This window comes from Phallusia mammillata, chromosome 4 (assembly GCF_965637545.1).
Source record: "Phallusia mammillata chromosome 4, kaPhaMamm4.hap1.1, whole genome shotgun sequence".
NCBI classification, from domain to species: domain Eukaryota; kingdom Metazoa; phylum Chordata; class Ascidiacea; order Phlebobranchia; family Ascidiidae; genus Phallusia; species Phallusia mammillata.
In genome coordinates, this window is record NC_137255.1 from 6,732,879 (window position 1) to 6,744,722 (window position 11,844).

General features: G+C 35.4%; 3 protein-coding genes across 3 annotated transcripts; 1 reads left to right on the top strand and 2 right to left on the bottom strand.

Annotated features, from left to right (window-relative positions):
* Window positions 1-1,058: 1,058 nt before the first annotated feature.
* LOC145225378 (uncharacterized) lies at window positions 1,059-5,782 on the bottom strand. The gene is made up of 5 exons (XM_080092059.1): window positions 4,844-5,782; window positions 3,601-3,675; window positions 3,098-3,217; window positions 2,331-2,732; window positions 1,059-1,763 (listed from the first exon to the last, which is right to left on the bottom strand). Exons 1-5 carry the CDS (start codon window positions 4,913-4,915, stop codon window positions 1,251-1,253), a joined length of 1,182 nt encoding a protein of 393 aa, XP_079948185.1. The 5' UTR covers window positions 4,916-5,782; the 3' UTR covers window positions 1,059-1,250.
* Window positions 5,783-7,410: 1,628 nt separating this feature from the next.
* LOC145225257 (uncharacterized) lies at window positions 7,411-8,902 on the top strand. The gene is made up of 3 exons (XM_080091943.1): window positions 7,411-7,507; window positions 7,814-7,967; window positions 8,303-8,902. The coding sequence occupies exons 1-3, from the start codon at window positions 7,411-7,413 to the stop codon at window positions 8,415-8,417; spliced, it is 366 nt and encodes a 121-aa protein (XP_079948069.1). The 3' UTR covers window positions 8,418-8,902.
* Window positions 8,903-8,904: 2 nt separating this feature from the next.
* LOC145225256 (dynein light chain Tctex-type 5-B-like) lies at window positions 8,905-11,410 on the bottom strand. Its single transcript, XM_080091942.1, has 3 exons — window positions 11,063-11,410; window positions 10,457-10,673; window positions 8,905-10,173 (listed from the first exon to the last, which is right to left on the bottom strand). Exons 1-3 carry the CDS (start codon window positions 11,194-11,196, stop codon window positions 9,970-9,972), a joined length of 555 nt encoding a protein of 184 aa, XP_079948068.1. The 5' UTR covers window positions 11,197-11,410; the 3' UTR covers window positions 8,905-9,969.
* Window positions 11,411-11,844: the final 434 nt, after the last annotated feature.

The following is an 11,844-nucleotide window of genomic DNA, read 5'->3' on the forward strand; positions in this document are numbered from 1 at the left end:
CAACTGGGCTCACGATAATTCGAAATTTCGAATCAGTTAAATTTACTTCCTCTTTTTCGCTTGAAAAACAAGGTTCCGAGAATTGAAAACAAATAAACTTCCCTAAAAAAGAAAAGGTAACCTCTACCTACCCTGTAAATACTGAAACTACATCACAGGTGACGTCACGCGAAATGCAAAATAAACAAACACTTAGGAAAAACCTTAATTTTCAACCTATTGTTCCCTGAACAAATTGTAAAATATTATTGTCTCTACACTTGTGTAACTTAGAAATCAACATTCAAAATTTTACTGTGTTCTGATAAAAAATAAATATACGCGTTGAATAAGAAAGCTAGAGTTGGTGTTTTTTAAAAACAGAACTGAACCCAACACCCAAACCTACTATTGCTTGTAGCTAACAGTTTCACTAAAATCGAATTATAGCTTATGTACCACATAAAATTGTCGCTATACTTGAGTAATACATAAATTGGCATTTGTGTTTTATAAACCAGAACTGAACCGAAAACTGGCGTAGCCAGGAAGGGGCCAAAGGGGCCATGACCCCACCCAAATTTTTAACGTTTGGTGTGGTTTGGTTTCTTTATCTCTTTATGACTAAATTTTAACCAAAGGAATATATAAGTTGCAAAAATTGACTGTTATCATTGAGTTGTAAGCCGTAAATAAAGCACTCGGTGGTTCCGTCGAACCCCAGTTTGGAAAGTCACGCGTAAAACACACCCTAGCAAAAAAAACGGTTTAGGAGAACACGTTTTTTGGACCCTCCCAAACTTTCGGCTGCCTACACCACTGGAACCGAACCCCAAAATCTACCAGTAGCCCGGCTACATAAAATGTCCGCATACAATTGTAACATAAATCCTATACTAAGCTGTCTACTTCCTGCCAAGAAATGGTTAATGTTGCATTGTTGCTGAAAGTAGCCTTTCTGAAACTGGAGCTGTTGCACGACAGATTTTCGAAGTTTGAAGGCCCTGCTGTTGCAAGAATTTCTGATGAAGACCACTTTCAGGTGGCTGTCCTTTCTGGTGTGGTAACCCAAACACTACTTGAGCTTTACTGCAATTTATTTTGTAGCGGCAAACGTGCATCTTGCGGCGTCTTGTTTCGTCCACCTGAAGCAAAACAGGTCCGCATCTTCGGCAGATTGTTTTTCACGACAGGAAAAAGAAAAAAATAACGAAATAATAATAATAACTATTATTATTACTGAAACAAAAAACATATTACTGGAATAAAAATCAGTCCAGCTCCACGTAAGGCAAAATACTTAAAGCGTCCAATTCGGTGGAATCTTCACTTGAAACTACAGAAGGACGTTGCACGAAAATACTATCAGACCATGTGTACCATGCGCCATTGCCGCCCAAACAACCATCCACTCCTGGCCACTCATCCGGCTCATTGTGGTCACGTGGTTTCGGAACGTACTGTTGCGTGACGGGCAACGAAACACTGTCGGTGAAAGTTGACGCTTTGGCGACGTTTAGCGGTGAATGTTTTCGGGCGATTTCAACACTTTGAGGCGCTGTTTCAACATCGATTGTGTATGCAGTGATGCCCTGCGACAGGGGGGAGAGGTTCGACGATGACGTCATGCTTGATGACGCAACTTCTTCGTTGGTTCTTGTGGAGTCGAGACTGTCGGGTGGGGAGACGTCATCTTCACGTTTACGTTTGTGACGTGATTTCGAATGCGGGGCTTCCGACCACAGTGGCTGGTATTCCTTAGGCGGCGAAGGGGGAGGATGCGGCTGTAAAAAATAACTTTACAACAAAGCATGTACAGGCATTAAGATGCATTCACTACTGAAAACGTTTTAAGTAGGTCATGTAAGGATAGGAAAAGTATATTGCCAAGTTGGTATTGAGCAATACTTTTACGATGCAAAAAATTAAGTCGAAAATATAGGTTTTTGCCACGTCTTTAAAAAACACAATGGTTATGTTCAGTGTTGGAGTTTAATTTTTTGTCAGCCGGTTCTATCACAAAAGTCATATCTATTAGTCGGTTCTGTTGCAAAAAAGTTCATTGACAGTAAACAGTAATCCTAACCGGTTAGCTCATCTCATACAATTTCGTGTGGCGGTTCTACAGAACCGGCGCGAACCGGCTGAATCCCACCACTGGTTATGTTGTAGTTCTAACATCTTAGCAAGCAAGCAAAGATAAACGGAAATGGGACGTTTTGGGGAACAACGCCCATAAATTGGCCGACAGTTTAAATGCCCACAAACATTAGACCTAGTTTAAGGCAGATTATGGACAAATGAATAGTAAAAAAGACTGATCGATGACCATGCAGTTATCGCTTGCTTACCGATTTCTTTAGTTTCAAACCATTAGGCTTGCACGTAAGATTGGGCGGCGGCGTCGGTGGCGAAAGTGTCTCGCGTTTTGGCAAGTGCGTGTTTCTGGGTGACGATGTCAAGCGTCGGTTTTCAGGTGACTGTCTCGGCGTAGAACTCCGCGATCGCTTTGACGTCTTGTGCAGAGCGCTCTTGTAAAATGTTGCATCGGTTTTTAATTTCACAGCACTAGAGGGTACCACAGGGTTCACTCGGTGTTTGCGATCGCGTCCGTCGCCATTCACAGTGCTAGGTGAGTTCGTTCCCTTGGTGGCAATATTGGACACGTGGCGCTTTTGCTGTGGGCCCTTGTGCGCCTGTACTGGCGTATTCTGCGTCGCGTTGGGAGGTTTTTCATTCGGTGTCATGTGTGGCTGTAAGTTGATCACAGAGAAAATCGTAACAACATACCGTGTTTTGCCATAAGTTTCAATCAACCAATAGGTTTTAAAGCTAAAAGGATAGGAATGTGCAGACTTGGTTCGATTTGGTACAATATGAAGCAGTCACTTCTAACTTGTACACATATCTGGAGAAATTAATTTTGTGTTCATCAAACCATGCCTACTGTTTTTTTTTATCTATTTAAAAAGTTTGGGTGTAGCAAATCACCACATCAGTATTTCGCTTTTTTACAAATGGAGTGTACAAGAAAATAATGATATGTAAGAATCTTAATTCACAACAACTATTAATACTGTAATGCATCAAGATCAACTTTTAAACAAATTACCATTACCTGAAGTGCTTTATCAATCATCCGCTGCCATGTTTTGATTAATTTTTTGGCACGCTTTTGCAACACTGGGTCTTTGGCAGCTTTTCGAACATTGTTTATATACTTACCAAGTCGCGTGTCCTGCAAAGTGCACAAAAAAGTATATATTTAGTTGGAAAATATAAACACAGAGAAATTGGGTTTAAATACTGCAATGTATGTAAAAAAAAACTAGTCTATTACAATGGCAGCCTCTATTTCATTTCATCTATATATTATTTATTTGGCTTTGTTATGTAAATTTTTAGCACAGACTTATTTGCCAAGACGTCACATACACAATCTAGCTTTTTAAGTGTGCTCAAAGAACTTTTCCATGGAACGAGCTGTACAAAGCATGAAATGTATAAAGCTACTTCTTTCAAAAACATGATTCTATTTTTATGTTATTAATCAGTAAGTTTCTTTGGGCTAAATATTTATTACATTGGTCTATGAACTGTCTATGGTTTGGTTTGTTTTACCTCTAACTCCGTTTTGGTAATGGTTGTGTTTTCAAGAAGTGTGATAATTTCAAGTGCTGCTCTGGAGTCTCGTACCTGAAAAGACAACATTTCTTATTCTATTAAATGAGTGAAACCATAACTGAAACTGAATGTTCTACAGGATGTTAACAACAGGCAAATATACATGTTTTCTGTCACTAATTTGAATTTTTAAACACCACAAACCAGGTTAACATGAATAATTAATGCAAAAAATTTGCAGCAAATTTGTGAATAACTGCAATCAACGAGGTAAATACATACAGTTTTGCAAAGCGAATTTTCAGTTATTGCTTTCCTATTTAATATATATGAACTGTTTGTGCACAAGGTTTATCAATGTGACTAATATGAAACAGATCAATTAGATCTTACAATCCACATATGTTGTTATTCTTGACAAGCGTAGAAAATAAACATTTTACATGGAAAAGGCAGGGATTTTTGCCAAAAACAATAATTTGAGTACAAATTAGTCCCTCTCAAGGTGCAAATTGGATCAAACCATGCTACATGTCAAAGGCTTTGTTGCGAATAAATGGTTACTTCCTTACGGTGTCCTAGATTTAATTGACACTAATTAGGTCACAATTGGGCCAGGCATCTTTTTAATTCACAGGCCAATTGGTTTTTAGATGCAATAGTTCGTTGAATTCTGTTTCAAAAAGATTTCTTACAAAAGAATATTTTATTGATTTAAATAAAATCAGTTTAGTGATGTAACAGTCAAAGGGGCTCAATGTCAGTTGGATCCAAGTTAAATGCCATGTTGTATAAGACTGAATGTCAGTCAGCTAGATTACATAAAATATTGCATAATTGAAACATTTAGTCACACACTACATCACCAAAGTCAGTTTAATACATGTGCTTTGTCAACTACAACTCAGACCATTTGATCGTAAACTTTTTGCCAGACTGCATTGTAAATGGTTTGTAAACCCACCAAGTCAGAGATTTTATACTTTCCGCAAATTCTGAACTCCTCTGTTAAACTCCCGTTTACTTTTGTAAAACCCTCTATTTACTTTCTTTGACCACGATTTGTTCTAATTTGACCAATTTCATTCATCCCAAGACAATTTTAAACCCCAGGGAATCTAGTTGTTATGTTTGTTTATATTAAAACACCACAATATGGCATAATTTATCATGCAAGAACACACTTAAATTCAAGACATCTTTGCAAACAAGCAAAAAAACAAACACGTGGCTGTCTTACACTGCCGTCGTCTTTCATAACTCTGAGAAGGCGGTCCTTGATTTGTCGTGGGGTAAGCGACATGTCTTGCATCACCGTAAAGTCAGCACAACAAAACACCAGCTCATTGTGTTGGGCACAACACCTTACACAATATGACTGTTATCTTATTACTGGAAATATACAGTGGAAAAATGTTTTTGCTGAAAACAGACAAAAGATGTATCAATTGTATTTCATTGAAGTGAATTTTAAAAGCTTTGGCATAACAGTTTGGTCTTTTTGTTGCACACATAAAAACGAGCTACTGGTCATTTGTTTAGTGATTTAATTAAGAATCCACAGTTTTCACAAAATTTCAAAAAAAAAATCTTTTTTACAGGGTATTTCATTATGATTGCTATAAATTATACAAACAACACTCGAAAATAGTTTAGAAAAATGTAATAAAACATTTTCTTTATTAAAAGATCACTTTCAAAATCAAAGTTAAATAGGCAACCACATACAAAAAATTCATGTGGCATTTCAGGTTACAAAAATTAACATGTGTATGGCATAGTACTTATTACAAAATGAGCTACCCTTTCTTCTGATGAGTTTTATGTCATATAAATAACTTTTCGGCTATGCCTTGATATATGTGTGGACAAATCAACACCAAAATGCAGACTGTTTATCAAAATGTGGTTTAAAAACGACGGAAGCAGTGACCAAATTAGTTAATTTAAACTCCTGGGAACTTCCGCACAAAAAAGCAATATGGCGACTGACCGAAAGGAAACGGGCGTATATGACAACACAAATTGGCGAAATTCATAATCTTGGCATCTGGAAATCGAACTACACAGTTTGGTAGGTAAAAGCACTCTATAGGGTAAGGTATAGGCTGCCCATTGCGCTAACTGACGCAGCAAACCTCCCTTTTTAAGCGTCTAGTTAAGTCGACTGACTCGACTAGACTGCGAGGTAAAGCAGAATTTTCTCTCGACCCTGTTTGCATGTTTACAACGGTTCAGGTAAATATATAGAAATCGTAGGTGTCACGTGACGTTGGGTCCTTTGTTTTAGATTTGATACTTTGGTTCCTTAAAAACGTGATACATTTTAGACGTAGTTTGTTTAAAGTAATTTTTTTCCTGCGTTGGAAAAACAGCAAAATGCGACTTATGGCGTAGTAGTTTCGACATAAATTATCTTTCACATTATCCGAACAGATAAGGTCATAAGAAACAACGGCCAAACAAAAAAAATATTCGTGCGGAAAATTTGCATCAAAATTTGTGGCCATTATAGGTCGTATGTACCTGTGTAAACATTAACAGGGGCGCAATATTTTAATAACTATAACACGATTTTTAAGCAATAAGTTTTACGACAAAACTGCCATTGGTAAAAAGTGTCTTGTAACATGAGATCAAATAAAAAAATGGGAATTAATGCTTATAAGTTATAACACAAATGGGGTGGTTGTTAAAAAAGAGATTTACAGGGTCTTGTTCTGCTTTTGGGAAATGCAGTTTCATTTTGAGTTGTTTGTTTACCAAACATCGTCAATGATTCTGTTACTCAGTTCCCCCCCCCCCCTCCCTCAAAATCTTAGTACTATATAAAACCTTCATATCAGTGTACTATGAAAACCTATGGGTCGAGACCAATTTAGGGGTCGTTTGGCATTTTACTGGGTTGAGCGAAGGCTTTTCACAAACAAAAAAGTAAAACATGTGTAAGCAATAAAAAAGCCACCATGGGCAACATTAAAACATACAATAGTTATATGCTGTAAAACAGTCCACGGCCAGCCTACGATACTCGTAACCTAAACGGCAGGATGTAGTGTGCTTTTGCGTAGGATATATTCTAGTAAACAAACATAGCGCGTGATGGCGTTCATCAATGTTTGACTACACGTTCTCTGCGCAACAGCAAATATACGACTTCCATCATACCACTGATCTCCTAGTTTTATATATTGCTTGTATTTTATTATTAAGGTCAGTGCGGTTACAGTATAGATGCTTCGTTCTTTATCGTAGGTTATCTGGATGTTTTAATGAAAGGAAGTGCGTAGGAGTCATTCTTTAACACAGCGATCTAAAAATAATATACCACAGTTTGTTTTGGGTTAGGTAAGATGGCAGTGTGCTGATAAGAATTATAATTCTTCATGTATGAAACTGCTGGAAGGCGATGCGCCTCAGCACAAGGCATCGTTGTTAACTTTCATGGTTAGCCTATAGTATAGCCTATGTTTATACTATATATGCGAGTTCGTCTAATTTAACACATTGGTAGCCAAACATTTTAGTTTGTAAGAATACGTGAACCCAATATCAGTATTACGTATAGCGTTAGATTTTTCATAGTTGTGGAAAACGTTTACAACTATATGGATATATTTTAGTCACATTGTTTACAACTTAAATGAAAATTTGCTTTATTGCGTGTCACAGGTGATGAAACACTAAAAAACTTACCGCTTAGTTAAAAGAAACGTTAGTTCTGTTTAAATTTTACTACCTAAGAGGTGGGCAACCCTGTACAGGGTACATAGGCTACTATTTTGTCTGATCGAGTATTTCTTCAAGATGGTGCATACATCGATCAAGCGATACAACAGATGCAAATGGATGGCCATAGTATCTTTAGTGTTTATCGTCATGACCATAGGATTTATCATACCAGGTATAACCGTTTTACCGGTTGGAAATTTGTGGTGTTCGAAAATAAAGAAGAAAAAACGCTTTGATATACACTAGCATAACTTACCTCTCTAGAATGGTAAATACATAAACTTATGTGCACATAACTTTTATATGGCAATGTACGGCTCAATCCTGTCGTGTTGCAACACACGTTAGGAGAACGGTCTGATACCAGTTTAATTATTGTTTTATGGCAGTTGGGCCATAGGCTTGCTTGACTCATAAAGGCAATGCATTTGTACCTAGCAACACATCTACCAATTTAAACATAATCTGTTAATTTCAGGAATTATCGGAGTCGCTGGTTTGAATCGTTATAACGACACGCTTTTGTACTTGGCTTTGATCGATTTGGTTTTTGCCGGAATATTTTTCACTGGTTGGATAACGTGTCAAATCGAGTGCGAGGACGTTGAACAAACGATACGCCACATTTCAAGGTAAGAGCATGGCGTTGTTAAAATAGATTTCTTAGTATTCAAACAGATGCAAAAAGCAAGTGCGATGAAAGTGTCAAAGTGAGTTTTTTTATTTTATTTTAAGGCTTTAAAAAACTTAAAGGTTCCAACAATCTAAACATGTTTTATAAAACTGCTACCGTGGAAATGAAATACGATTTGGGAAATTAAAAATTGATTTCTATGATTTTGACTTATTTTTGGCGGGCGAACTTTGTGGAAATTAATAGCAATGACGAGTCGACGACACTCTATTAACAAATAACGCTATGTCAACATTTTTCCACTGTTTTAAACAAATTGTTTAATTTTTACAGGCCACCGCCAAACAAATACGGGTCAATTGCAAGTCATGGAAGCTCTACTTCATCGTGTTCCTCCGGTCAACCAATAAAAGTCTCCACTGTAAACGAAATTACCCATCTGTCCTGACTGTGTTTTTAGTTTTCTTTTTTTAATTTTGCATACTGTATGTAATAATTAAAACAACTTGGAACAATAGAGTTTTTAAATCACCAGTTCAATTACCGACAGTTTGAATTTGACCACGTAATATTAAGTTATTACGTAATGTTTGTTCAAAGTTGTGTTGCATCTAATTTGGGGTATTTCTGACCATTTTCTTGCTTTTACTTCCTAACGATTTTCTAGTTCACTGTCTCATTTACTGTTGTGTGTGGATATGCATTTAATTTGTCCGAATGTTTTTTTGACAAGTACAATAAAGCAAATTGTAATTCATCATATAATACCAATAATGACACATTCTGCACTGTTATACAAATCAAATTTTAAACCAAAGTATTATTAGTATTATTTACATTAAAAGTTAACTAAGGTTTGGCCAAGTCTATTGACATGTTAATTTTACCAAATTCATTATCAGTTCATTTTACAATGTTGCACAACAAACAAAAAATATAGTCAATTACTTTTATTTTCTACGAGATTAAAAGCGATTAAACACAAGGCGATGAAAATGAGTAGGCAAAGAAGCACTTCCATTTTTGCCCCGTGTTTAAGTGCAAATGACAGGATTGGGAGAAAACCTGTACAGTCCCTAGAGAATAAACAGTTATAGTATAAAAAATAAAACAGTTAGCTCAGGATTGAACAGTTGTTTTCGCTGCATTAATGAGTAAAACATTCACGCACACAAAAGACATGGTTAGAACACATCAGTATAAGGCAAAAAGTTTAAACCTCTACCACAATAAAGCTACAAAACTTGAAGAATAGTTTTATGAACACCATATGTACAAAAGTCCACAAAAAACAACTGCTCTATTATAATATGAGATTCTATCATGATTATGAATAATGACTCACAGAATTTAAAATAAAGAAACAATAGAAAATAATAAAAGAAAATTTACTGTGCTTAAACTAATAGCTTAGTGATCTGTGTAGTGTATTTTAAATCCTCAGTTTGCAATATGTGGAAAAATGGCTTCGGTAATTTAAAAACCTATTTTTAGGGCATTCACAGCAAGGTTTAGGTTAAGTGTAGGTATGACATCAAGTACGCAGGTAAGGAACAAAAGTGATTTAGAAAACTACACTATCATTAATTTTAACAATGTGATGTTAAAGTGCCTAATCCCTAAAACACAATCAACACAAAATAAATGCAACAAAATATAATTTGATATCAATTAAAGGGTTTTGAAAATATTTTACATATTCTTAACAGCACCTGTTTGAAGTTAATTTCATTAACAGACAAAAAATATTATCGCAGTAGTAGCTCATTAAGCAAACACTTTATCTAGCTTTAATTTAAAGCAATTGTTTCTAAAAATTATATACATGAGTTATAGACAGAATTTGACTTAGTTGTTGCAAAGGTAAATACTATCTTTGGTAAATCTATTCCAAAATGACTTAGGTGGTTTTAAAATGACTGTGTTAGGGTGTGTTAAATGTTGATCAACACAACACACATCAAACAACAAAAATAGTAAGAAACTGCAAAACATTATCACTACTCAAAGTATACACCATACACAGACGCCACAGCAAACAGTGATTGATTTTTGTATTCACATGATGAGTAAGTATCAAACTTTGCATTCCACAAACATCTGCTACCAATACGCAAACCCTGATCGTTAACCTGTCCAATGTGAATGAGACAAATGATCTTATACCTTGGGATGCTCATCTCTTTCACCTTTGCTTTTACATCCTTGAAATGAAGCAAGTGTATTATTAACTACAATAGCTACTTAAAAAGTCCTAATTTCCGACATTTAATTTTTATTTTAAAAAACTTTTGTTTATGGGTTTTGGAGAACAAGTGCAGTTTTTAACTTTGAGATTTTCAATTCCCAAAAATGTTGTTAATCTTGATGTATGCTTTGACATTTAAACATATTTTAAAGTGTTATTTTGGACCATTGACATCATGTTTAAAATAATAAATACATTAATTAAAATTAGGTGTCTAACTTTTGAAAACATACACTTACATCTGAAATAGTTTTTGTCATTTTGCGACAAAAATCTGGATCATATTTTTCATCATGCAAGTGATTATCCAGGACTTCACTCATCATATCCTCAATTGCCTTCACAGGAAAACGAATGTTTGGTTCTATTTGGTAAGTATTTTCATATTGTACTGCTGGTTTGGTGAAAAAATCATCATCATGTGGATGGTCCATATAGGATACTGTACTGACTGACCTAAATTAGGAATTACTGTTGGTTAATTTATTTGTTCTCTGATATACAGTTTCTAGCACAGTATTTTCTCGATTGCAAGCCAACCTTGATTATAAGCCGCTCCCAATTCTAGCGCCATAAAACTTAAGGGTGAAAAACTTCATAAGCCGAGAATCCAATAAATATGGTAAAAATGCTATGTTTATGATGTAAATGTTTTGTTTGCATTTTCCTTCTTTGTACAAAAATGTCTTACACTGGGGCAGTTAACAACATGGCTACTTTTTATAATGAAAACCATAAATATTACATCAAAATAAAACACATAGTGTTGGCAATACTTAAAACCACCTATTTAAACATTTTTATCCAAAATGCCACATTTTGAAAAAGATGTAGTAAACTCTTACGGGGCATATCCTCGCTGTTTTCTAGACTGATGCTCTGTGCCGGCACTAAGTCCTGATGAAACACTTCCTGTTCGCTTCTTGAGCAGTTTTGCAGCTATTGCTTGGGCCTTTTCGTGGGCCCTCGGTTCTGACATGTTGGATTTTAATTAAAATTATTACAGACAGTATTAGTGGCTCTTACTATTTCAATGTAAACTGTCAAACAGAAGTATACAAATCTTCTATTCGCATATTTATAGTAGTTAACAGGTAATATCAATGCTTTGGAAAATACCTTAACCTTAATATCAATTACCCTTCGTGTAATGTTTTGGAAAAACAACAAGTTTTACTTCAAAGATCGTTTTTGCACTGTTTTAAATCATTTGAAAAAGTACTTATCTGTTATGCATTTAGAAACAGCACCATACTCACATAACAGTATTACACTCTGTGGTATAAAGTTTAATCACTTTTTTACATGGAATTTGAAGTTTTAGTTCGTAAAATTTTGCTCTAAACTGTAGATAGAAAACTCGTTTGTGGTATGTTTTGTGTTGAATAGTTTCAGTTTATCCTAAACTTCAAATGGTCAAAAAATTACTAAAGACAATTCAGCTATTGTTTTGTTGTGACAAAAAAATCACGTGTTTTATTTGTTTCAGGTTAAGAGTGTTTTGTTATGGTTTATTGCTCTTATTTGGTCACAGTTTGGAATTAACACAAGTAAAAGGTAATTTAGATGCACCGGATTATGTTTTGTCTGGGTAACTGTGGTTACGAGTAAATTGTTAAAAGTAGCG